Here is a 27,784-nt window from a genome sequence, read left to right as displayed (position 1 = left end):
GCCGGTGCGATGCGTGTATAGTTAGGCACCGGGGGGCCCCTGTCCTGTTTACTATAGCCAATAGCTTGTCCTTTCGGCTCCAAGCTTTCCCCCATTTCGAGTCCATTACTGTGTGCGTGTGTTGCGGGCCCCGTTTTGTGGGAGGCAATGCAGTGTTGTCAGTGTGGAGAGGCAGTTTGGTTGGCATTTCGGGGTGCGTCGTCGTCCGCCGGCGTCGTGACTTCTAGAGAGAGAGAGAGGCAGCACGTCCTGTTTTCTTTACATATTGTACGCCACGTAGATCGGATCGAGCTGATCTGCCAGGAATCCGTCCCGCAGGTGCATCCGTTGCTTCTCGCCGCGGCTATTGATCGGCACAACGCCTGCGGAAAGGTAAATGCGGGAATCGGGCAATTAAAATCCAGCACAAGAGGCGGCATAGGCGGGATCACGAACCGGGATCGACAACGACGACCACACCGACGATCAGCTGATGCTCCTCGAGCACCGTATTCGTGACGAGCGGAACTAAATCGAGTGCTTCCGACTCGTTGCCATCGAGCTCGACGACCACCACCAGCAGGTTGGTCCAGGTGAAGACCGCACACTCGGCAATCTTCTTGTGGCAGCGCAGAACCGAATTTTCGATATCGATCGGATGGTAGTTCATACCGCGCAGCGTGATCACCTCGTCCAGTGCGCCCACCACGTACACCGCATCGTGCAGTTCCTGCTCGTTGCCCACGGCGGCCGTCGTGGCGGTGCCGCCGGCGTTCGAGCTTGTCGTCGAGTTGAGCGTATTGTGACCCTAGAAGGAATAAGACTTGAGGTTTTGGCCGACACTAACCGGATCCGATCCGACCGTTACGTACCTGTGAGTGAATTGATTCGGTATCCGAATCGCGACTAGCTATGCTCGGTGTCGTTTCGTCCAGGATCGAGCCGGCCTGGGAGCACTCGGTGCGGCGCAGGAACCCAAGGTACCCGGTGCGGGCCCAAATGTCGCTCGTCGAGCAGCCCGTCACCAGCTTCGCGTTGAAGTGATCATTGTAGTCCGTCTCGTCGCCGTAGATCGTGAAGTAACCGTTCGAGTTGTGCGGTGATTGAACCTGTTTTCGGACGACCAGACGATCAGACCAGGACTAACGGAAGTAGCTGGTGCTACTTACCCAAATCTCGCCGAGATGCGAATCACCGCACTGACCCTTCGTGTCCGGGTTGGCGATGATCACCTTCACGCCCGGCAACAGTTTGCCCGATTCGACCAAGCACAGCGAGTTGGGAGCACCCCGCTCGACGAGCGCCACCCGGTTGTTGCGCAGTGCCCGCAGATCCACGTACACCTGGGCACTTTCGGCCGAACTGGCACCCTGCACACAGATCGCCGGATTGACGCGACACCCGAAGGACGTGGAAACGCAGCGCGTGTTCAGGCCGAGCGCCTGGAACAGTTTGCAGAACTGTTGCGTCAGTTGTACGCGCGGCCGCTCTTCGGCCACCACCACGCAGGTTCGCACGCAACCGAGATTGATGTTGCGCTGCTTGAGCGCCTGGATCGAGTTGCTGAGTGCTTTCGTGCACAGCTCGATCACACCGTACGAGCAGAACGTATCGCGCACACGGTACTGCGACAGTGTGCTCAACCAGAGACTAGGATTGGCTTCAACCTGCGGGCGGAAGGTGGAAATCGATGATCGGTCATAAGCTCGCTGATTTCCACCCGAAATAACGTTACCTCGTACGGTGCGATCAGGATCGAGTGGTGACCGCTATAGACGCTGATCAGCGTCCACATGGAGAAGCCAAGGCCACAGTACGGATCAAGGCAGAGGGCCACATGGCGACTAGGGTACAGCTCGCAGGCAAGCTTCAGACTGGCACAGAGACTCGACAGGGAGCTGCAATGACAACGAGAATTGTGGATTAGAGATCGCGCTTACGGTTGATCCTCTAAAGCACCACTTACCGATGCGTGATGATGACGCCACTCAGCCGACCGCAGGTGGACACACTAAAGTCCAGATAGGCAGTGGAATCCAGCGTACAGTTGGCGATAGCTGTGGAGAAAGGGCATTATATCGGCATCGATCGGATCGGATCCTCACTCGCTTCAAGGCAACTTACCGGCCAGCTTACGCTTCGGGTTGTCCTCGATGTCCAGGATGGTGGGCCAGCTTTTCGGGTCGATCGAGGTGGCCGCTTCGCGCGACTTCAGCAGCTTGATGATGCTCTGGATCGACAGGATGATGCCGCTCTTCGACACGTCCACGATCATCCGCACGGTGGGCAGTGTGGTGATGAGATTCTGCGGGTGCGGTGGCCGAATCGTAACGGGCACCGCTCCAAGATACAGGCACCCGTAGAAGGCGCAGATCAGATCGAGCCCCGGTGGGAAGATCAGTGCCACGTGATCGCCCGGGTTCACCTTGCCCCGCTCCTGCAGGAGGGCCGCAATCTTCTCGGCCCGCTTGTGTAGCTCCGAGCAGGTCAGCGTCTTTGCGACCGCACCCTTCGAGTTGAGCAGCGTGTAGAGGACGTGATCGGGCGATGAGCTGGCGCGCCATCGCAGCACACCCGTGATCAGTTGGTGCTGGAAGTAGAGAGGCGGAGGGAGAACTAAGCGAGTGTCGGGTGATACGGGGCGAGTGGCCGCTAACTTACCTTACGCTCGTTGTCATCGGCAAGCCCGATGTCGCGGCCCTGGGCAGAGGCAAGCCGGTTGCCCTGCACCAGATTGCCGACCATGACCGAGGCCGGACCGACGGAGGCATCTGCACCACCCGGACCGCCCGGAGTGCCGGCGATGATGTTGACCGCCGCGTTGCCACCGCCGACGACGAGGTTCGTGGCCGACGACGACGACGAGGTGCCGGAAATTTGAAGTTGTTGGATAGAGCCTGATTTTAGTCGGTTTGCCATTTATCGTTCACGGACGACGGGTGATGATGATGGGGTGGTGATCAGTGTTTTGGTGAAAATGTGTGTGTGAGGATGATGATAACAATGTTGTTGGTTTGGTGATCAACGTGTGGGGACGCGAGTGATCGTGAGCAAATTTTTATTTTTGCGATCGCGTGTTTGCAGTTTTGTTTGTGAGTGAAATGTGAATACGGAAACAAAACAGAAATCACAAAAAATGGGAAGTTTTCAAAACCATAAAAAAATCAAACGGACAACGATGATCGTATGTACAAATGCAGGTGGTCCACCCCACACGTGGGTCGATGGCGAACGGTGATGATGATGATGGTGATGGCGGGGTGATGGTGGCGGTGTTGGTCACAGGACGGCATAAGGTGGCAACGCGATTGACCCAAAACACCCGCAGTGTTCGCAGTGTGATTTTGTTGTTGTTGTGGCATTGTTTTGTGTTTGACATTCGTGATTTTGTGGTGGCAAAGTTTGTCATTCATTTTTACGTGGCAATAGTAGTTATCGCAGTCGCAGAGAGGTGGCCAGATGGATGATATCAGAAAAACCAAATAACACGCGCGTTTCCAAATCCAAAACCGTGGAGTGTGTGTGTGTGTGTGTGGTTATGTTAAGTCAACCAAGGGTGTAACCAAACCGGCACCGGGGAGGGTTCACAACAGGTTAGTACGCGGCGGCGTTCGCATTTTGTTTAGTAATTGTAATTTGTTTTTGTTTTGCACGCACGATTCATTATTATTTTGTGAGGAGAGCAGAGCAGCATTATGTTGAAAAGAAAATTAAGAAGAGAGAAGAGAGAGAGAGAGAAAATGATATTAATTTTGAGAAAATCAAAAACCATACGAAATCAACGGCCAACCAACGAATTATAGCAAATTAGTACTAGTATTATGCCAATCCATTGAGAATGATCCAAAACGGGGGCGGAAACACGGGGGAGGACATCATAAGGGGCGGGTTTTTTTAGTGTGACTGGAAAGCGGGAAGAAGCTCCGAGCTCCGTGAAACCATTCCGAAAACCAGGGAAACCAGGAACGAAGGAAGGAACCAGGAAGGTGGTGGTGGTGTGTAGTAGCAGAGGGACAGAAGGTGCTGATGTGCTTTGCAAAACCACGGCCACGTGAAGAGGTGTTCGGAACGCCAGAAAGCTACGCCTTTCTCGGGGGTTGGGGCGGTGTCGACGACGGGGGTAGTAACACAGACGAATGTGGGGATAAACAGAAAAAGGACTAATACTAATCCTCATCTTGAGAAGCGCTTTCGAAGGGGGTCTCACTTCTAAAGCATTCTCAAAATGTGGCGTTGATGAACTATTTTACAAAATAAACCAGATTGGAAGGCAATTGATTGGAATAGTATAAAGACAGAAATAGCATTGGAAAGTTGTTGGCAAATATTCCTATCAATTGGCTTCCAATCATCCATGACGCTCCTAACTCCTGGGCTCGCGGTGCTGCAATCTACTTTGAGCGTTGGTCGCTGGCGTCTAAAGGTCTAAACGTGATGAAACAACAACTTGTTGCCCTGTCCTCGACAGGGTAGGACTCGCGGGGAATGGAACAAAATGAAACGCAATGAACGAAAAACAATGCCAAACACTAACAGCAGCAGCAGTGGGGATTCAAACAGCGTTATGCACACGAACACGCACACGTACACAAGAGCACACAAAGATGCGCTACATTCCACACATACAGCACACACATACAAAAAGCGTCACGAAAAAAGGATGAAAATGGGACGTACCGTGGTGAATTTCGCGTGGTTTCGGTAGGTTGGTGACGCACGTGTGCGGACACATCAGCACGTTGGCGGGATGGAGGGACCCCTCGAGGAAGCGCCGGCGCGCCTCCGTCAGATGGATGCCCCCGAGGGGCGTCTTCGGCAGATGGTTCGGTGGTACGAGCGCCAGGCAGTAGATACCGACCTGGTGGATCGAATCGACCGCCTGCAGCACCCGCGACATCCACTGGAATGACTCCTCCTCCGAGCAGTCCGGGCGCTGCTCGGCAATCACACACACGCGCTCGTCCCGCAGCACCCGGATACTGAACACGGCAATCCGTCCGCGGTAGATGAACCGCATCGGTTCGACCGCCAGCACCGTGGCAATGATATCGTCCGAGTTGTGCTTCCGGCCCGTCACGGTCATCAACCCGTCGCGCGAACCACACACAAACACCAGCCCACCGGGACCGAGGAAACCCAGCAGTCCGCTCCGGACGTACATCTCGTCGTTGATCGGCTTCGCCGGGATCGTTTCACCGTCCTTCATGACGGGTGCGTCCGCCAGTGGTTGGACCTGTCAAAACAAACCAAACCGGTGAATAACCCGGCTCCGAGTGTCTCACGATTGGCCGCTTACCTTGAAGGTGGAGTTGGTCATACCCTCCAGACCGTAGTAGGCCGTACCGCTCGAGCCTGAGGTAACGCAGATTTCACCGACCTGATCCGTTTTGCACAACACCGGAGGTCCTTCGGCATTAACCACAACCATCGTAGCTACGGAAAGTGAATAGAAACGCGTACGGTTAACCGACGGACCACATTGGTGACCACTCTGAGGGCTCTTACCACTCGGCATAACCTGCCCGCAATCCTGCAGCGTAAGGGAGGTGAGGGAATCTTCACTGTCAACCCGCACGACGCCGTGCGACAGAGCGGACATCGACAGCACACCCCGTCCTGTGGCCGACTGATTGTATCCACCGGCTGCCGATCGTCCCGGGCGTCGCAGGGACACCGTAAACACTTCGGAACTGCTCGCACACGGACAGATCGCATCCGGGCGGAGGCCCTTCGTTTGGAACACGCTCAGAAACTGATCGCAGCTCGAGAGTGACCACGGATTGGCACCGTCCGCCACGAGCAGCATCCGGAGCGACGACAGTGAGATCTCCTTGTGGTCCTTCGTGGCCAGCAGTCCCCAGTGTAGGTCGCGGCTCTTCACCAGACAGCACGACGCGCGGTACTTGGTGATGAGCTGCATCCAGGACGAGGGCCGCAGTTTCATCAGAGCGTACGGAATAAACAGTACGTGCATTCCGTTCAGCACCGCCGTCAGGATGCTGTGCCAGAGGCCAACCTCACGCTTAAAGTCGAGCACGCACACGATCGTTTCGCCCTCGGTGTAGTGGCACGCCATCGTGAGCGCGCGGCAGTGGCTGATCATCGCTTGCCGCGTCACGGTGACGCCCATCACGCTGCCCTCCTTGTCGGTCGTGTACTCGATGTAGGCGCTCGAGTCTTCGCTGATGCGATTGTTGCTCGTGTTAAAGTCCTTCGGCACCTTCGGTAGGTGCTCCGTCACGAACCAGTGCAACCGGGGCCAACCCTTCAGCTTGGCCACCTCACCGGTCGATGACTTTGGGAGCCCCTTCAGACAGGCTTCCGAGGTGAGCGCTACGTGGACACCGCACGAGCTGAGCAGAAAGCCGACCTGTTGCGGTGGCGAGTCGGAACTGGAGAGGGGCAACTCGATCGGTAGCGGCACCAGCCCACGGAACATACAGCCGTACCAGGCCGTTAGGAAGCTAAAAAGAAATACGACTGATTAGTAACCGTCGCTTGGTTGGTTCCACGGTGCCCAGGGGACTCACTTCAGCGGATCACTGTTGGGGTAAACGAGGGCCACCCGATCGCCCGGCTTGAGGGCGACCTGCTCGGGGCCCTTGCTGAACACCTTGGTCGAGAGAGCGTACGCGATCTTCTGGGCCCGCGACAGCAGCTTGCCGTAGGTGAGCGTCGTCGTCATCTTGCCGTTCGGATCGAGCACCGTCGCCATCGGGGCCTTAAACGAGCTCGTTCCGTACCGCTGGAGGGCCGCCTCGAGGGTACGCGGCAACCCGGATGGTACGATCAGCTGTTCGCCCTGCACCGGCGTCATGAGGCTGCCCTCCGGTTTCGGTGCGTTCGGATCCTTCGGATTGGCCGCGATCTCCAGCTCGATATCGTTGTCCTCGTAAAACTCCGGCAGCGGACGCCGTTTCGGGCGCTTCAGTGTGTTCAGTAGCTGCTGTATCTTCGCCGACACCTTCCACCGGCCGGCCGTACTCGTGTCGCCCGGTTCCTGATTGGCAAGGTTCACGTAGCGCGTCACGCGATCCGCCCCACGCCGGGTGTTGGCCGAGAACTGTGTGATATCCGGTGCGGCGTACGGTCGCTGCTGGGGTTGAAACTCGCTCAGGTCGGTCATGTCGTAGCCGCCGCCGCCCTTGCCCTGCTGCTGCGGGTAGCCCGAGTGGTGCTGGTTACGGTGCACGGCCGGTGGCGATCCGGCGCTGGACGTGTCGGAGAGCGTGGCGTGTTGTTGCGTAATGTTTTGCGGTTGCGTCGGAATGGTTTGCGGTGGCCGATGGTGGGTTGGTAGGGGCGGTGGAGCCTGTTTCGACGACGGTAGGGGTTGCTGCTGACCGTGGTGATGATCCCGGGACGACGGCAGACGCATCGGTTCCCGTGTGAGAATGTGATCACGGGGCAGATTGTAGTTGTCCCGGTCCGGGGTCGATATTCTGCCCAGCACGCCCTCCTCCGGTATGGATTCGTCCTCCGTACTGGAGTCTGCAAAACGGAAGTGAGGATCACCGTTAGGAACCGTTTCTTTGAGGTGCGATCGATCGGGATCACGGGTCTTTCAAAGGACCATTCGCAGGATTTTTAAACAACAAGACCCGAGAAGTGGACAGGAAGACGTAAGGGATTCTTAATTTCGGGACGATCTTCTAGCGCACGCGGTGGCCAATAAGCAAATCTTTGAAAAGCAGCAATTCGATATCCTCTGTGATCGTGTATGAGATCGTGTGTGAGATGTTTCTGGGTTTACGGGACGCATGCGCGGTGAAACTGGACAGCGTTCGCAGGTCGAAGATCTGCGAATTGGGAGTGATCTGCGATTATTCACGAACCCAATTCGCAGATCTTGCCCTGCTCAAAAGGAGTTGTGATCGCTACGATCACCCTGCGGGTGCTTGCGGAATGGAGTGCACCAGAAGCCGGTCCGGAGTGTCCCATTCCGTAAGGCATCCACAGGGCAGCGTGAGCAGCGCGGAATGATGGGCTTTGCGGAAGATTTACCTGAATCGTCATGATCGCGCTCGGGGCTACGGTTTAGGACCGAGCTGCGCTTGGATGGCATTGGTAAGCTAGGTTTGGGACGATTCTTCAACGCCGCCAGCGCCTGCTGGACCGCTTCCTGGCGTACCTCTGCGTGCGCGATATGGTGATGGTGTGTGTGTGTTTTTGGGAGATTGAAAGCGGCACCAAAAAAGAGACATTTTGTGATTGTTTTTACGGGCGCGAGCGTGTGTGATGATGATGATTGTGATTGTTAATGGGCGTCGGATATCGTGTGTCGATTCCGCGTGTTCCGGCCGCCGCCGCCATCCGTCGATTAAAGTGTCATTTGCGGGTGTGACGGGAGCAGCACCAGAGAGATTTGGGCCATCATCAGCATCGTCGTGTTGTCGTCGAATGATCGAAGGTCAGATGGGTTGAGCGCGATGATATGATGATCATTGTGCGATGATGGTGTGATGATGGTGGGTAAGCAACACACGAAGCGCGTACACAGTAGAGAAATAGAGAGAGAAGGAAGAAAGAGAGCAAACGAAACGAAAACGATGAAACGATGTGCGGATCTTTTCGGGTGGAGCGGGTTGAAAGACCTCGGATGCGGTTTAGTATAGGGCTAGGGAGCGAGCTTAGTAACAGGGCGGAACTATGACACGTGATGGCGTGTGGGTGGGTTGGCATCACTAGAACCATCAACTACAGCATGACCACCACCAGCATCACCAGAGAGAGAGAGCTTCATTTAGCTATTTAGTTGTTCATCATGACAAGATCATTATTAAGACCCCTTTTTGGCGCAGATCTCTGCCGAGGGAGGGCTTAGTGGGGCTTCCGTTTCGCTCTAGGTCTCTAGCTCGCCCCATTAAGTCGCGTGTGGGCGACGGCACCATTGTGGCTAGGTAATGGATAAATCATGAACGAACCCCGCCGCGGAGGGAATGGTTTCTCATTAGCTGGTGAAGCTACTGCCGCGCTCGGGGCGATGTGATTGATGGGCCGGACTCGAAGCGACGCTACGTTTTATAATAAAAATATCATATTTTTTGATAGCCTCAAATTATGCCCACGTAGAGGATGCAGTGTGTCAACCTTTTTTGGCCGGAATCTATGCCGAAGGCCTTCATATGCGTGGGTCAAAATTATCACCACCATATCGTCGGGCGCCACGTTTTGAGCCCGAATGTGGAGGTTTCTCCGGTGCAAGATTGATGTTGATCGCTGCTGCTGCGCTGCGAAGATCGATTAACGATCTGGTTGCGCTTGAGAGCATCGGACAAAAACGTGGGGTCTTCGATACGCGTTGGTCTCGATCGCGGTGATCATTTCGTGAGAACACGCAACACGCTATCAATCTCGGCCTACGACCTATACTGACGCTGCGAAGTGCGGCTCAGTGTGTGTCACCGATTTAATCAGACTTCGGACAGAGCTTTGGGAGCTAAATTATGTGAACGCGTGACCGTTGGCGTACCCGTTTGACAGCCTTCTTAAGCTAGGCCCCACAGACCTTGCTCTTGAAAACCGTAACGAGACTTATACGACGACGCGCCTTCGAAGTGACATTCGGTCCACTGGCTTACGTAAGTCGCTGCCGGCCGTCCGCTGAGCAGCAAGCAAACTCGTTGGTCAACCCGATTTTGGCCAACCGAAACCGGTGGTCAAACCGGCATCTGTGGGGCTGAACTTGATCGGTGGGCAAGTGTCAATCACCAGGGTGCTGTGGGGGCAAATAATCGATCGACTCGCGATTCGGGCGGGAGGTGATCGATGTCTGGAGGAGCTTGGGAAGGAACCCCATCAATCAGCGACCGTGAGCTTGGGCTTGGGGAGCTCTGTCATCCGAAACCTGTCCGAATTTCTAACCCGGCTCTCTTTAGTTCGTCGACTTTCTGGGCCTTCCCCTTTTACATTCCTGCTGGTGCGGGTTGAAAGACCCAAGACGGGTGCGCGTAAAACATGCGATTGCTATCCGAAGATGAACTAAACTACAAGCGAGGATTTTAGGCGGTGAGTTATTTGCATGCAGAAACAAAACCGACAACACAACACGGCAAACGTAACCGCAAACCAAAAACACTGACCGAATACGGGTTGTGTATCATGCAAAACACCTCGCGAACCGAAAGTGGAACCCCGCCGGAGCTCGGGTTTTTGTTTCTTACTTTTCCTTCTCATTAGCGCATAATTGACGCGAAATTAGCCACCGGGGGCGCGAAATGCAAAACATGCCTCCATTAAATGGATGGACGCCCTCCCCACGGGGGCGGGTGTTGTTATGTTTTGCAGAACCGATTTGCTGACTCGGATATCGCGCGAAGTTCACTCGCCTAGCGAGCGCACATGCCGATCCGATTACACCGACTGATCGATTGCGCCACGTAACCCGTGGCGATAGCGGTCAGTCGTTTAGTTACGCACCACTGAGGCCACCGGCAATAGTTGCCCGAACCGAAAATCACCATTAGACCGGCGGGGGAGCTCAATATAAAACATTAGCCCAGGCCTAATGAAGGCACCGTGTGTATGGCGCGCGAAGCACACTCAGTGGGGCCTTTCACATAGTGGGGCCTTTCGAAAATAAATTAAAATTGTCGATGACCGCACGGGGTAGTTGAAGCGCTGGGACTTCGAAGACGATGGGTTGTTTTATAACTGTCCCGTTTTGCTTTTCGTGGCGATCGGCAAAATGGTGCAATTATCAACACAGGTAGGTGTTATGGCGGCGCGTCACTAAATTATTGGCCATCTTATGGACCATAACACTTGATAGCAAAAGGGATATGAGTGAAACAGTAAGCCCCATCGTTTGATTGTTTCATCTGTCTATACTAATTCATCGATGTACTAATAATTATGACAAATAATCTTTCGGAAGGGAACTTAAATCGAACGAAGCCGAAGTCTCGTCCCGTTAAGACATCAGGGCGATTCATCAGGACAAATACTATTTAAATGTTATATAACTCTGCTATTTGTCAGCCGATTTTGACAAATCACCCAGATTCTGAAACATCAGTCTATGCTGTTTTAGTCAAGGATCAATTTAAATAGCGGGTTTAAATTGTAGAGCTCTACATTGAAAATAATCATTCAACTGGGGAAACTGGGAAAACTGTGCATGCTTATTGTTGCCCAATTTCTTCTGTCTTCTATCTGTGGGGCTGTTTGAAGAGTAAGGTTTATGCCAGCCAACCGAACCATTGAAGAACTGAAAGCTAGCATCACAACGGAAATTACTGCTATTACGCCCGAAATCTTTTCAAATACCATGAAGAATGCCCAAAAACGGCCGCTTTTTGTTTGTCTAATGGAGGCGATCATTTGATCGATACTGTATTCTGAGTGGATTATCAATTAAAGGCATTCTATACCCAAATTTATCTTGTTCATTTGTCAAAATCGACTGAAAAATGGCGGAATTATTTAACACTTAAATAGTATGTGTCATGATGAATCACCATTGATGGCCTATATAAAGAAATATTGCAATAAGAAAAATATAACCTTGTTGTACGTTATGATCGTGTAATAAAATTAGAATCAGACCGAAAACCTTTAAATCTGGTTAAAGCTGTGGTTAAATGGCATAGGCAATAGTAAATAATGAACTGAAAAAAGGACACAAAGACGACAAATACACAATTAGTTTCAAACATGCAGCTTCACTAGTCATCGATCGACCGTTTAAACAATAAACGCTTGATCGCTTAGCTCGAGATCATCGATCGACAACATAGAGTTTTAAGATTAGTGTTGTCTACTGATAATTAGTTTTCGATGTAGTTTTACATCTGCCGATGCCAGAAAGAAGACTCTTCTTATCGCATCTTAAAGTTAAGGTAAGCGAAAGGATCTATGTACAGTTCGGGGTTAGGTAAAAGTTAGGTAAAGGTTAGGTTCGGAAGAAAAGTAGAAGAAATAGAGAGAACGTAGGAACGGTACGGATCAAACGTAGATGCTAACAGCGGGGAAAAACCAGAAAACCGAAAAAGGCGTGCCAAAATCAAATAAGACGGAAGTGAGATGTTTTTGGATGATGTTCGGACGGGGTGCAGACGGGGTGCAGGTTGCATTTTTTACCACTGGTGTAGCGACTCTCGTGCCGTCCAATTCTCCTATTATTTCTACTATTCTTGCCCTCGGCCGCCGCCGCCGCCGCCGTCACCATCGCGCCGCCGGCAGGACTATTACTTGACCGGTCGTCCGTCGGTTCCGCGGACGAGGGATGCGTTTTGGGGCGCATTATCACATTGCCGGTGGCCGCCGGATCCTCCCGTCCTCCGGCCGTCGGTGGTGGTGGGGCGGCGCGCGTCGCTTTGAACTGGACCAACGCCTCGGCGGCGGCCGCCACCAGTGCCGAGGAGTAGAGTCCCGGTGGTCCACCGCCGGCCGGTTGTCCTGACGCGGCTACGGATGGCACAAGAAGGTCGTGGTGGTGAGGGGCCGACGCGACGCCACCAGCCGCCGAGGATGCCGACCCGGATGAGGTAGTGGTGGACAACGGGGGATGGCTGCTGCGTGAGTGTTGCTGTTGCTGCTGCTGTTGCTGTTTGCGTAGCAGCAGCTGATGGGACACCGGAATGCCGGAGATCGGGTGGGGCGCCGGCCGCAGGACGACCGACTCTTCCGCCTGCAGCACATCGGGCTGCCGTCCAGCAGCTAAGCGGGCGGGCGTGCGTGTGTGTGTGCGGTGCAAATTTTTGGACGACCCATCGCCATTTTGGTGCCAGTGTGTGCGTATATGATCGGCGTATGTGCAGAGGCGGCGTGAGTTTATGTTGTTTAAATTAAGGTACACGTAAAGTAAAACATAAAAGTACAAAGCACACAACACAACGAAATGGAACAGAGAGTAAATGGAACACAACACCACACAGCGCGCGCGCATGCAGCGAGAAAGAGAGGTGAGGTCGCCAAGAGAAAAGAAAAAAAGAAAAACGAAACAAACAAGTTAAAATAGGTGATTGAATTGAACACAACGTAATAAAAACACACAGCAAAAAACACGAACTACCCTGTATGTGGATTCCGGGGAGATTAGGGATGGAACAGTTTTACAACAACATACAAGAGGACACAAAACAGGGTGTAACTAAACCACCAGCCACAAGCAGCTCCTATAGCAGCCGGCAATAAAATATGCATATTTGTTAGAGTCCACAACCTACAGCAACTACGGTGTGTCCGAAACCCTGACGGTATGTTAATGTTTTGGGGCGCCACGACACCGGCGCGGATCTGGCGTGCGTAGGCTTGCTACTGCTGGCTATGCTAGGGGACAGATCAGCGCCACCACCAGAGATGGTCACAATTAGTGGCTAATGGTTCGACCACGGACCCCCGCGTCGATCTGTGGCTGAGATGATCTTCGTCCGGACGACGCGATCTTCCCCAATTTCCTTCCCAGAGCCGGAGCCGGCTTCACGGCCGGTGGTTTACGACCTTGGCCACCATACTGCCGTGAGGTTCTCCGGTTCCCGGCAGCCCTCTAAAATTACCGGTCGCTCCAAAATGTGATACGGGGGATCCGCAACCGATCACCATCATCATCATCAACCCGTGAGAGGAAGAATAGAATCATCTTCGGTTGGAGCTAAAATTATGGACCGTGTCCGCTGCGCTACCGCTACTCAGGCACACGTACCTCAATAACTGGGCGATCACTCAAGATCACCCAACAAGAAATGGAAAACCAGCTCAGCAAATCAAGGCAAGGCAAATCAAGAACCCAAACATCATAAGCACCGAACCGAAAGGGAAGCCACCACCACGTCAGAGAGTCAGCGCGATCGAAAGAGATGAGGAATAAAAATCGCAAAAGTGTTACGTAGCCCCAAAAGGGCCCATAAAAAGCCATCAGTCTTCACTTCTGAGTCCGAGAGGGTTGAAAAGAAACTCGTTAGCCCGATCGCTCTACGTAGCGGGACGGAGAGCCCGAAAATCCCGCGCTAACATCGATTAGTTTCCAGAGGTGCTCATCAAATTAAACCCGTTTCCCGGGGTGATCCGAACGAACGACACACACCCTGGGTGGAACCTCTCTCTCGCTCACTTGCTGTGGTGCTGGTGGTGGCCAAATAAATACATCGGGGGCTCTAACGGGAAGCAAGACTAACGGCCTCCCTTCTGGTGGGGGGGATCCCCAGAAGTTATGGGCTTGGTTGCTGGAAAAAGGGGCCATTCCAAAGTAGGACGCAGTGAGGACACCCCTCCGCGTGCCGCGGAACGTCCCCCACCTGAGACGGCCGCCAAGGACTACAGGTTGCAAAGGGATCTAACCTGAGTGGTAGCGCTTCTCGTTGTGCGTCACCTTCCGTTGCGTGCTGCGACGGGTTCGGTTCTGCTGGAGCTGCTGCTGCTCGCGCTGTTGCTGCTCGCGCTGCTGATGGGACGAGGAATGGTGATGTCCACCACTGCTGGACCGATCGTTTCTGTCTCTACTACTACCACCGCCACCACCACCACCACCACCACCAGTGCTGCCGGAGGAGGCAAAGATGTTCTGCTGCTTCTGCTGGGACTGGGACGTTGGATGATGAAGGTGCGATTGGATGTCGTTGACGTAGCCCGGATTGTTGCTGCCTCCTCCACTACCTAGAGTGGGAAAGTTAGTAATTGGGATGAACATTACAAGAGTACTACCCACCACCAAACGGACACATGGAACCCTCTACTCTACTCTACTCTACGCTACTCGGTGCAGGAAGCATGAAAGGTTGGTTAAACATGTAAGTCCCGCGAATGGAATGCGTCATGCGTCCGAACTTCCGCGCCCGGAGGTCAGCCGGCTTCCGGTAGCTACTACGGGACAGATACCTACTAATTGTTATGGCACAAAAGTTACGCACACGAGCCGTGACGTGTGTAACGAGCCGACTTCACTCCATCCATCTCTCTCGGGCGCGACACACACTACAATTGTTGTTGGCAATTTTCCACTTTCTTGCCGGCTGGCCTCCGGACCTAATTGTCTCACAGCGTTTATGATGGGCTGGAATTTTCGCGACCGAAAACTGCACGCGACGACGAGGCTGGGGCGTCTCTCTGTCTCTGGGGTTGTAATTCCTGTACACACACCATGTCACCACCGTTCCGGGCAGACAGCGTGTCCACAAGTGCACTTTCCGGACTTTCTCCGCGAGCAAGAAAGCGAAAAGCGGTAGCGGTGACGTGGCTAACGTGCCACCATCAAAACTGTAAATGGTTCGGCTTTATTGAGGTATAGTGTCCGAATTGTGATTGCCGTGCACTTACAGTTATTGGACCTTTTGCGGAATGTTCGCGGACTTCATTTGACATTCGTTTCTGACACGCAACTAACCTCATCGCGATGTCTACTAAGATCCATTCTGGTAAGAACCGATTAAGTGTCGATTTATAGAACCGATTCGCATATTCCCCACCGACAGGGGGCGCTGTTTCACAATCGCCGAGAAGGGCCAATCTCAGCGACGAACTTCGTAACTAAAACGCACCATTCGTGAGTTATGTGATAAACAAATGGTTGGAAAACTTATTTCCAACTTCCTGTTAGAGCGCGTAACAAATAGTTTGACGCACTGGGAATTTATCGGACCTAAATCTCGGACTCAATCTGGACATGTTAGGTGGTTAGATATTGATTGAGCCCTTCCTGGACCTCTTCGTAATCGTGAGGAAACTCGTAATCGTGTGGACGCAGGGCGCAGCAGCAACCCTTCGTAACACCGATTTCCTGCCCGAGATTTGGTACCCGAAAGTATGCCTTAGGACGTGGCGCCCTTCGAAAGCAGCCTCGAAATGAAAGCAAACCAAGCTCCAGCCGGCACAAGGTATTGGGTGTGTGGGTTCTGGGTACGAGGAGTATGATCATCAATTCTAATCAAGACGCTCCCCGAGCCGTGCCGAGCCAAGAGTCCGACATCCGGGTGATCGATCGACACAAACATTCACCCGTCGGGACTCCGGCAGAGGGTTGGACTCCAATCGAAAATAAATTACTTAAACCCGATGTCCGGTTGCGTAGCCTGGACTCAACCACCTCAAAACTTGCTCCACGCGAGCCCCACTTGCCGAGTGCCGATTCTAAGTCCTCTCAGACCTCAAGCTAAGAAGATTAAACTGCGCGCAAAGCCTCGCAAAGCAATCTGCCGCCACAACCTCTCACTCTGAGTGAGTCCGCGAATGGCATTTAGCGCACCGGACCGCTGAGCTGTAATCTCGCGAGGAGACGCGGCGCACCATAAATCAGCATTACGACCGTCCCCGTAATGTACGAAATTATTGAACATGTCAACAACCAGGGAGAGAAAGAGAGAAGCTCTCTACGCCCTGCCAAGAGTCCGTGAGACGTTCTCGGGCGAGTGAAGTAATCATAATTATACGGACGGACGGAGCGGACCAGAGAAGAGACACCAGCAGCCAGACCCGGCCAGCATTCTTGCGACATTCAGTCATTAAAAGAGACACCCGAGAGACATTGCGCAACCTTGGTCGGACAGGCGCCTTTAAGTGGACATAATGAGCTACGGGAAAACTGGAAACTTTGGAGCCTTTTTCCGAAAGACCGCCCGACGCCTGCGAAAGTGGAAAACTGCCATCGATCTGCTGGTGTGTGTCTTTTCGTTGCATTTTTCGGCCGGTTGGCGCGATCTTCACCGCCGAAAAGAAGCAGGACCACAGAGCAGGCAACAATTTGTCCGCCAACGCTTTTCCGCTGATTAATGGACCAGGCGTGCACCGGTGTGTTAATTGACAGCGATTTAATCATTTAATCCCACACATGCACCACCAGCAATATAAAGTGGTCGCTCCTCGCGTTCGACCGTGGCGTCCCCATAAATCATAAGTCGAGTCGTGAGACTCTCCCCCCGGTCGGTGTAGGGTTCTTTTTTTGGGGGTCCACTAAAGTCTGGACACTAAATTTGGGCGGCCCACCGAGGGCTGTGTTACGTACCGTGCTGCACATTTTTGGACAAATATGGCTGCAGGAGTCTCGTTCGCTTCTTTTCGTATCCTTTCTGAGTGATGTCACCTGGAGGAAAAAGAGAGAGAATTCTTCATTAATTGGTGCGCTACAACAAGGTTTACGATGGGCAAAATGTAAATTATTTTTTAAGACTTTAGCAACTTTCTAACATGATCTGTTCAAAAAGTTTCGGGAGCATCATGAGTTCTTGCCACAGGGTAGAACGGTCAGGAACATTACCTGTAAGCTATGCGCAATTTGCCCGAAGTAATCCGCCAAAAACTCCCGGAAATGTGGAAATAAACAATTTTGGAAAACACACAACATTCGCGATACTTTTTTAACAGACCTCTTACAAGAAGGATCTCTATTGAGGTCTCTGTCTCTCTCTTGGTGCCGAATGTGTGTTGCCACCATAAATTAAACCACTCTTCTTCGGACGTAGCCTCATCTGGGTTCGTCCGAAAACTCAGAGAGCACCGCCGCACAGTCACAGTCCTTCAGATGCTCCAAATTGCGAGAACCGTCAGCGCTGGGGCGAAGGTTTCTCTCGGAGGGTGGCCATTAAGTGCACCGATTTCGGGGGGCGAACCTTGCCAAATGGCCATACATCACGCCACGCACACGCACCCGGGTGAGGAGGTCGGTCGTGGTTGATGATGTGCAGAATTGGGCCCCATAGGGGGGCCGGCCCTATAGGAAGCTAAGAGCAAAACGGTGCCAACGGTGATGTCTGCCAAGGACCATAATGGACCGGAGAGGGTGGGCTAGAAAGCATCCCGTGCTCGACAACACGGTGCTGCATCGCAACTAGAGCGATGTAAGACATTCACGGAGTGCCGCGATCGACACGTGATGTGGAGCTTCTTACGCAGCTGAACGATGAGCCGTGAAGTGGTCAGTCTTCTGCCGGGAACTTCACGGCCAAAGCATCTGCTAATCACCATGCACGAGAGGGTGGTGGCCCCGGTCGATCCGAGGAAGTGGATTTCTAATTTCCACGCCAAGATTTGACCACCACACTTCCGCACGCGGCACGCGGACCGACCGTCTAGCGGTTCCGACTCCGCGGCGGTGGCCCCGTAAACTAGATTTTCTTTCCAACTAGATCCGGCGGCAACAGCGGCCAAAATCACCGAGCTTCACCGAGCTTGGCCCTTCATCATCTCGGCGATGAATATGCAGCGCCGCGATCCGCGGGGTGGCTTCGTAGTTGTGGAACCACTTTCCAAAATCTCCACGGTCACCTCATCCGGTGGCAGCACCAAAGCCAAAGCGAGTTCCGCGAGCACAGATCGTGGGTCGATCATAATTTGCAACTCACTGCCACGGAACCAATTACCGGAGGTCACTTACCACTACGGGCTGCCTAACGGACTGCCAACCGTTGGTCCGGCCCGGGGTGCGTCATCTGAGGCTTGGGAACCTCATCATCCACAAAGGGCACAAAATATTAATTCTAGCAGATTCGTTTCGAGACCGGATTTTTTCGAACCCCAGACGTGACCACCGCCGGACCACCAGAGCTTCGTCGTTCTACAACGGTCGAGGGTGGAAAATGGACCGAGACCGAGATCGAGGGCCTGCGCGTGTTACTTGCCGATCGTCATAACCTTGACTCGGGAATGCCGCTAGGCGACCCCACCTTCGGTTGAAGCCCAGAAACAATAGTCGGACAGGAGGAGTGTTGTTGAACCTGGCCAGGTGGTGGCGAGGGCGTTGAAATGGAAATGAGTTTCCATCGAGCCGAACGCGGCGGCTGATAAATTGAAGTCGATGCCGGGAGACGTCGGGGAAGCAGTAATGAGCAGTCGTGGCCGGACTGCTGGATGGCCGCGGAGGTTCGGAACCAATTGGAACGTCAATGTACACCAACTACTGACCAGCCCGTTGAGGTGAAGTTGCGTGGAGTTCGTGCAATCTACCTGTCCCGGGTTTTAACCCCAACGCGCGGCGGTTCCAGGGGAGGTTGTATTGTTTTCCCCCGGGGGGATCAAGGGGAACCCTCACCGGAGGGGTCTATTTATTGCCAGGTTTTAATGTTCGCTAATTGCACAGTTTCGCACCGAGGAAGGGGATTGAGTGCCCGGCCCGCGGTGTGGAGGTGTGGCGCTGTTGATGAAGCTGTACGAAGCTTGAGCCAGCACACCCGAGATTGGGGTGGGTGTTGGCCGCGCTAATACCTGCCCGACCAACGGGTTGCTCATCTCAAGGCCCATCCTCGTCGTCGTTGGACGTCCGAGCGAGGGCAGCTCGGTGGGTGTGTGAGCCGTCTAGAATTGAATGCCGCCGAACGGTGCGTGGCGTACGGAATGCGCCTGGTCTCTGGGTGGGGAACTGTTATTCTCTTGGCGGGGCCATGCGCTGCACCGCGAAGCGCAGTGCAGGGGCGTTTTTTGTAATGAAGAGCCATTAAAATCGTGCAGCAGAGTCTAATGAACAGTGTTATTAGAAGACCCTGCTGGGAGTATTGCATGGCGTAAGTTAACTTTTTTAGGATAATCGTTAAGGTTCCGGAACGAAGGATTATACTAATACTAAATCAACCATAAAACATCATAATATTCTCATACATTTAAATAAACTGAACTGAATTATTAAATGGCCACGACAATACCTAGTATTCAAGAAGAGGTCTCGGTCTAGAGACCAATTCCTAGCACCAATTTATTTAAGGAATGCTTCAGGATCGCTCCAAAGTAAGGTTTGTGGCGGTTCCGTATCTATTAAATCCATCTAGTGCTTGGATTCAAAACTATCGATTACTTGACTTTCTGGACGTTAAACTTCATTCTGGAAATGTTAATCTTCACGGTTATGTTAATAAACATAATTGTCGTGTTTGGGGACCGGAAAATCCACATGTCGTGCAAGAGAAGCCAATGCACCCAAAACTAGTGACTGGATAACCCAATACAAAACATTCTCTTATTTAGGGTTAGATGGAGGGATTTAAGATCCCGCGTTTCAGAATGTTCCGAAGAAATTTTTTTTTCCAAAATACTAGAACCTTCTATCCAACAAAACGGACTATTTGTTGTGTTGCCGACTGTTGTGACAAAAAAGTATCATTCCACTTGACACCTCGCCCATCGGTGGCCATTATCGACTCCTACAAATGCCGACCTTGGGGATGTGCGTGTACCATTCAAGCTGTTAATTGTCTCAAGTTTTTGTACAAACATTTCCCGACACACAAGGTCATTGCATAAAGTCTATTTTAGGCCGCTCGGACATTGGGGACAAGTCTGTCCATATTTTATTTATTTTATCTGAACCAGCCAATCCTTCTAGAAGGATAACTACCCCGAGTGGAGACCCCAGAGAGTGCCAGTAATTTTGTCCCAACCCCAATTTGTCTGTCGCGGAAATGTGCAATCACCTCAGCAGCCGCCGCTGTGGCCAGAGTCAGTTACCGCCATTTGCGTCACACACGTTGCTAATTTGCTCTGCGCCACACACACCGCACTGTGGACTTTCGTCCATTATTGACCACCAGCGAAACGAGGGGCTTGACCACTGCACCACCGATTGCATCCAAAAGCAACGCCTTTACGCCAAACGCGGTACGCAAAAAAGCGGTTGCAAAAGAATTCGAAATACCGTGCGGTAACCGTGCCGTTGAAGTTCTCGAAGGCGAACGGGAACTCCTTCCCTAGGTGGGAAGAGCGCGGTGGTCGTAACACCATCGTTTGCCAACCGTTGCTGCGAGTTCGCACGGCGAGAGAGCTACTCCATTTTGGTGGACACCGCGAAGAATTGGTCGCCCGTCAAAATCTGACCACCGGAGACCAGTCGAACCAGCGCCGAATCCCACACCGAGACCCCGTCGTTACCGTCAAAAAAACCGTCGACATTTGGCCAGCTCGGCTTGGGATTGGTTCCGGTTCCAAATTTCACCACCAGCTTCAGGTCTGTTTTCTCCCGATTCTGACACCGGACATCAAATCCATTAGAGATGCAAGGGACCCCGCCGTGTGGGTCTCGCCGTGGATTCGCAAACTCGCGACGACAAACGGGTTTCTAATTCTTAATTCTGCTTCTTCCACCGTCGAGAAACAATCAATCATCGACACGTTTGCGCGTTGTGCTCTCTCGATTTGGAAATGGGCACTTCTTGAGACCCCGAAGACCCCGCGCTCGCCCTCTCGCTGTAAATCATCGTCAACCCGTGTCGCGCCGAATGCAAATCGATCTCCCTGACGACGATGGAAAATAGAATTTCCACGCACCAACCAACTGCTCTGTCGGGTGATTCACTCTGTCGAAGCACCGGGGGGTACTAAATATCCCTCGATCGTGGTTAATCAAATTCATTGGCCAACGCAGTCATAGGGCATAGGGTGGAATTATTCAATCGCCACTTAATAAACTTAATCCCGCCGCCCGTTGGTAGCACACCTTCGAATTATTCGTAAATCAATCATCAATATGTTGAGGGCTGCAGACCTGGGACCTGGGCCCTGGGTCTGTGTCTCGTTTGCAGATAATTGCCACACCCCATTGTCTGTGCTGTGCCAAGGGGGCCGCCGATGACGAAATCTCGACCAACGTCTGGGTGCGCAAATTCTCGCAGTCGCGGGCGCGCGGAACATAAATTTCGAACCGCTGTCACCCGCTCGTATGTTGCAATAAAACTTCAACCGCCCGCGTAAAGCGTGGTCACATCTTGCCCGGAGGGGGCGCCCGTTTTTGGGGTCCAACTCTGGTTGGTCCCAAGTCAAGAAGGATCCCAAAGCCGGGCCGGAGTGGCGCGGCGGCCCAGAAACATGCAAACAAACATGATTATCTTGGGTCAACACAACAACACGATGATAGAGATTTGTTTTGATAGGTTTATGAAAGCGCGACGGAAAGCGGTCGTAAAGATAGGTTTTTGGAGGGCACCTGGCAACGGGCACCGGGGTGACTCAAAAGTACTCCGGGGGCGGTAGTGCCGCCTGATCGTGCCCACGCGACACTCTGTCGCGGACGACTCGTTCACGGAGTCCGCGGAATTGCGCTATTGACCTTGGAGTTAACGGTTCCCCGTCAGCGGAACAAGTTCCGTTTTTTTGTGAAGCAGAATTTATTCTTCCTGATCTTGATGCTTGTCGTTGGCAGATAGGGTTTATGGTCCTCGAGTGAGTGAGTGAGATTTGCCTATCGGAGTTCTTTTGCCTGTCTCGTGTGTGGCTCCTAGATGGCTGCTCGTCGGGTCCGGACCATAAACGCGACCGAACTTTCGTTGGGTTTCACACGAAATTCAAGATGATTTGCATTTCACAGATAACAATGAGCGTTTAGAAATAGAGATAAGGTTAAGCTTTACAGATTGCATTCATAAAGCTAAGGCGACAGCCAGGATAATGAATGGACCCCACTGAAAAAGCCTCACTGTGACGCTTGACAATTGTAACTTTCGAAACAGAAGGCACCACCGCAGCACACAGCCTGTTGACACGATTCACAATCACAAGAATACGCACATAAAAGTAAAACAGAGGTCCCACCCAAAAAGAGCCCTCGCCAGGCGTAAAAGTGGGTAAAAGGAAAATGAATTATTCACCCACCGAAAAAAGGTGCTCCCATTTTCCTTACAACACGCCCTGACCGAAAACAAAAGTTGCAAAAACAGAAAACTGCGTGTGGCCATGAATCAAGGTTGATGGCGGCGGGCGGCCGCCGCCTGACCTCGACCTCGCATTGTTGGTGTGACCCCGAAGTGACGATGGGGACTCCTGATGCCAATTAGTGCGATCCGGCTCAGACGGTCCGAGGCCGCCATTGTGTGTGCAAGAGAAAAGTCACCCTTTGGCCCCAACACCCAAACTTAACACATTTCGGTGTAGCCATTTGCCGGGTCACCATTTGGCCGCCAAAATTTAAAATGCAGATGTACAGAGGGGTTTGTTGTTAGTTTTAGATAAACGTTGTGTGGCCAAAAAAAAAGAGAACGTGGGATGGACCGGGAAATTGATTCTCTTTTGGCAACAAAAACGAGGAGCGAAGGTGAAAAAATGCAGCACGTTTTGGAACGCTCAACAGTAGCACGGCTAACTGGAGGACGGGTGGAACCGATAGCGAAACCGGTGAACTAATCATTTCCGATTGGTCCGACCGATTTTGGGGTGTTTTTTTTTGGCCCGATGCTTTGGCAGGTTATATTTATGGCTAACGTGTGTGTCTGTTATGGATGCGTTGACGTCGTGACTAATGGTTGTCAATTCTGGGGGCCATCGCTGGGTCATTAGAAAGCACATCAAACGTGTCATCAGCTACGAAGAACGTTAATTGGTGGTGAACTGACAAATTGGGGCACACAACTGTCAACGGAAAGCGAAATAAGATAAATGGCATTCTCATAATGGACTACTCCCTTGTAATCCAACCATGCGTTTTATTTATATTTTGACTCAGCACACGTGGATGAACTATTTTATTTTAGAACACTGACACTTAAAAGCAAACAGCTGGAGAGCATTCGGTGACATCATTTACAGTTTAGTTGTTCGTGGTAAATCCTCCCCAATAGCACGGGCCTCGATTGGGGCCACAATGAGGCCCCGTGCTATCGAACTGTCAAAACAAGACGTCATTACCATGGCCTCGAAAATCCACAACGCTAAAGCGTGAGGGTTTTCAAGTTCTATGATTTATCATCCACTTTTTAGTGTCACTTCAATGGTGGCCACTTTCGTGAAAGTGCGTAATAAAATCCAGATCTCCCAACGGGGGGCTCTTTAGGTCCGAGAACCGTCTTCGCCTCTCCTGCGCCCCGGATGACTTACCCCAGTAGCTGCCCCGCCTCAGCGTCGAGTGGTTCTTCCGGACGACGCGCTTCTTGGACTTTTTTCGCTTCACTTTCTTCTTGTGGTTCACGTGGATGATGTTGATGTCGTTAAAGTCGAACACGTCACAGTAGTTTTCATCATTTTCGTCGATGGCCCCCCCATCGTCGTCTTCGTCTTCATCGTCGTCCTCCTCATCGTCTTCTTCCGGACCACCGTTTTCCACGCACCGTTTTCCCGCCACACCATTCACTTCCTCCTCGTGACCGACCACCACTTCACTCTTCGCCGCGCCGTACGCGACCCCGCGCCTACCGCGGTGCTTACTTCCCCGTTTCACGGAGGCACCACTCTTCCGCGTCGGAGACCCGACCACCGGGTCGCCGCACTCGAAACACTCGCAGTCACTGTTGCCCTTGTCGCACCGCGTACAGTACACCAGATTGTCCCCGAGACTGTTGATCAGGAACTCGTTCTCACTGAACTCCTCCCCATCATCGTCATCGTCCTCATCATCCTCGTCGTCTTCGTCCTCCCCCTCGTCATCATCATCGTCGTCCTCGTGGTAGACGTGATTGGCCTTCCCGTTCGCACCCGCATTGACCGAGGGGAAGATACTGGCCAGGGAGATCTCGTTCTGGTGTACGGTTCCGGCTGACCGGACCCGCTTGAGATCCCGGTCTTGCCCCGGTGTGGACAGCTGGAAGTTGGAGTCCCCGAATGGGGCCGAGATGGAGCGTTTAAACATGAACGACGACGGCGGCTCCTGGTATCGAGTGACACCTCCGACCTGGGCGGTTCCTCGTGATGGCTCCAGATCACCACCCTGGCGACCCATCAGCATCATCTGCGTCAGTGGTTCCAGAGGGCTTCCGTATGGGCGAACTTCGTGGAACAGCTGCTTCCGACCAGCAATGGCCGTGGAGGACGCGGCCGCCGAGTGGCCGCCGGTACCGCCACCACCGGTTCCTCCACCGAGGGCCGACTTGATGGAAGCTTTCTGCTTGCCGTTCGCGGTCGACCCGAGGGTACTGCCGCCGCCGCCGCCACCGGGCCGGCCACTTTTGCGCTTGTCCGGAAAGGGAAACATAAAGTCGAGCCCGTCGGGCTGAAAGTAGCGCTCGACCTGGGCGCTCCCGAAGCGGATCGTCTCGTTCTTCGACACCAGAAACGTGTCGTAGTAGTCGGTCTCTTCGTCACCACCGGCGGTGGCGCCCGATGGCGGCAACACAGTGACGCCACCGGCCCCGGTCCCAGGCCCCGAGTAGTCCCGATAGAACTCCTTGATGGCGGCCTCGTTCATCTTTTTCTTCTGGATGTAGTAATGCCGGAGGCGCTTCAGGTGCTCCTCGTAGAACGCCTCCAGATCGTGGATCTCTTGGTTGTAGCGCCGATCGTTGCAGAAGTTCTCAAAGTCTCGCGCAAAGTCCGGTGCCTCCACGTCGACCGTCGACGCCACCGCAGCCAGCGCGGCCAGGCTCGTTGGATCCCCATCGCAGAAGCCATCGCCCCCCAGCTTGCTCCAGTTCTCGTCGTACAGCTCGCGGAAAATGTCCCGACTCGGGACGCGCTGCTTGCGGATCGACTTCTTGCGCTTGGACGAGTTCCGTTGGACGACCATCACGCGCTTGAAGTACCCGTCACGGCTTACCGCCAGCTTCGGGGGTTTCCTCCGCTGGAGTAGCGTAGCCTTCTTGGACTTGCGCCGGAACAGGTTCTTGGGCTTCGTTAGTGTCAAACTGAAGCCGGAGTCACGCGATGACATCGATTTGAACGACTCGTTCTTGACTTTCGGTGGCGGAACCAACCTCGGGCCGCCGACTCCTGCCCCAGTCGTCGACAGGATCGACAGATCTTCCTCCTGCTGGCCCAGGTTCAGCTGCTTCCAGATGCGCCCGGTGTTGATCGAGTAGAACTCCTTGTTCTTCGTGAACGGGTTCTCCTTGATGCGCAGCGCGTACGGGATGCTGGGCTCGGGTGACCCCAGTTCCGCTTCGTCGTACAGCTGGCCCTGTTGGTCGTAGAAGATGTTGTTCTCCTCCTCGAAGTACGGGCTCGGGAACAGGAACTTGGGCATCTCGGCCACCGGGTCCTTTGGGGTGCGCTGGAGTTCAAAGTTCTCGTGACCGTTCGGCGGGACGTCGACGACGTCCAGCGTTCCCGTCCGCCCGTTCGTCTTGCTGGCCGACTTGGCCTTCTTGCGGTACTTGTTGTTCTTCTGGTTCTTCAACTCCACCGTGCCAGCGCCGGCCGTGACACCCAAGCTGACGGTGGTCGTCGTCGAACCACCACGCTGCTGCTGCTGGAGGATCTCCTTCTCGTCCACCCTGATGTCGACGTCGATCAAGTCCAGGGCCGAGTCGTTGCTCAGCTGCCGATTAAGATTCTCCACCTCGGAGGAGCCGCCCTCCGTAGTTCGCTTCGTTGGGTCCATTGCGGGGATTCGGATAACGATCCCGTCCCGTGACCGGCTGCGTATCATCTTGAACGTCTGCGTGTTGATCCTCGGTTGGGCCTGCGGTGGCGGCCCTTTGTGCCGATCCGCTGGCCGTGGCCGCTCTCCAACTGTGGTGCCCGGATCCGGGCTGTCGAAACTCGTCTCCAGGTATCGCTCGTTGACGTGCGTCGTGGATTGGATCGAAGAGTTGGGCTCACAGTACGTCCGGATGGTGACCAGCGTCGGCAGTTCGTTGGCCGCGGTCGCCGTAGCCGTCGCCGTGCTTGTGCTCGTCAGGGTCTTCCCCGTCCCGGCACTGAAGCTACTACGGAACGACTTCTTCGACGAGGCGGTGGCCGTGTCCGTTAGCTGTGAAGCCCCGTGGCCAGGATTCGTCAGCGTGTTGCTCTCGATCGTGAACGTACTGATGCTGTAGAACGACTTATCGTCCCCTGGATCATCCGCGACCCTGCGAGCTCCCGGAACCGCGAGTGGTTCCGGGTTCGCTTCATCCTCCTCTGGGATCGCCTCCGTGCTCACGTTAATGTTGACGTGCGAGACGTTCTTTACCCGGCCCTCTCCAGCCGGTTTGGAACTTCCCCCCACGGGAGCCTGATATTTGGTGAGATCTCCGTTTTGTACTTCACTGCTGGGTGGCGGTGGTGGGGTCTGTTGTTTCGACGGTCTCGGAGGCTTCTTGATTTTGACCTTCTCAACCCGCCGGGTCGCCTCGTACGTCCGCTCGATCAGATGCCGGTTTTCGTTGATGTACCGATCGTTGATCTCCTGCAGCGCCCGGATCTTCTCGTCCAGTGTCGCATCGCTCGACTCGACCCGCTGCTCGACGGTCAGCCCCCCGATGGAACTGCGCACTGACGTCCCGGACGCCGTGCCGTCCGCCGCAGCCACTTCGGCCGGATCCGGGTCCACATTCGTGGAGCTCACGCGCAGTTTCTCCGAGCCCTTCTTTACCAGCCGGGCCTGATCCTCGAACTCACTGATGTTGACCAAATTCTTGGTTGAGCCGCGCAGCACGGCCGCCGCATTGCGCTTGCGGCCCCGCTCGAGGTAGCTCTTTCGGATGCTGATCCTCTTGAAGGAGTCGCTCCGCTTGAAGCTCTGGTCGATGCTGGACTTGTCCTTTTGCTTCTTCTTCGTCTTCAGCAGGTTGCGGATCGACTCGAACGTGATCGGCTTCATGATGCCCGGTCGGAGTAATCACACGCACTAAGCACTACCGCTCATGACGGGAGCTCATTTCTCTATCCACCTTTACACACTCGCGGTCCCTTCGAGGGAGGTTCACTCGGAGCTTCACACTGGGCTCTGAAAGGTGGAAGATATTCACAGTCTGTCACGACTTCGGCACGATGTCGCCTAGCAGCAACGACACACGCGGACGCGGACAGATTCGTATTCGTCGATAACTCCGGACTCCGGACTCGGGCAACAACGCACGCGATCGACACCTGTCTATCGAATGTGGCCAAAAGGATACGTGCGCTTCTGCTTCAAAACCGAACCGTCTCCGGTGTGACCTTGACGCGGACTAACAGTCCGCCCGCCCATGTGGCCACGGAACCTTGGCTCAGTCGGAGAGGGGAGTCCGCGCGCGCCCACCGTGTTTTTCGTACGCACTTCACACCCGGA

The 27,784-nt window shown here is 53.6% G+C and overlaps 1 protein-coding gene across 1 annotated transcript; it reads right to left on the bottom strand.

The window, feature by feature from the left end:
* Positions 1-258: 258 nt before the first annotated feature.
* Positions 259-27,334, bottom strand: LOC128277517 (disco-interacting protein 2). Its single transcript, XM_053015987.1, has 18 exons — positions 23,698-27,334; positions 16,916-16,993; positions 16,107-16,119; positions 14,260-14,579; positions 7,984-8,112; positions 6,510-7,470; positions 5,485-6,443; positions 5,276-5,412; positions 4,657-5,212; positions 2,805-2,876; positions 2,641-2,750; positions 2,104-2,569; positions 1,946-2,036; positions 1,715-1,877; positions 1,149-1,646; positions 852-1,088; positions 436-787; positions 259-362 (listed from the first exon to the last, which is right to left on the bottom strand). The coding sequence occupies exons 1-18, from the start codon at positions 27,332-27,334 to the stop codon at positions 259-261; spliced, it is 8,883 nt and encodes a 2,960-aa protein (XP_052871947.1).
* Positions 27,335-27,784: the final 450 nt, after the last annotated feature.

The sequence above is a fragment of the Anopheles cruzii genome, chromosome 2 (assembly GCF_943734635.1).
Source record: "Anopheles cruzii chromosome 2, idAnoCruzAS_RS32_06, whole genome shotgun sequence".
NCBI classification, from domain to species: Eukaryota; Metazoa; Arthropoda; class Insecta; order Diptera; family Culicidae; genus Anopheles; species Anopheles cruzii.
This window is presented reverse-complemented; position numbering and strand designations above follow the sequence as displayed.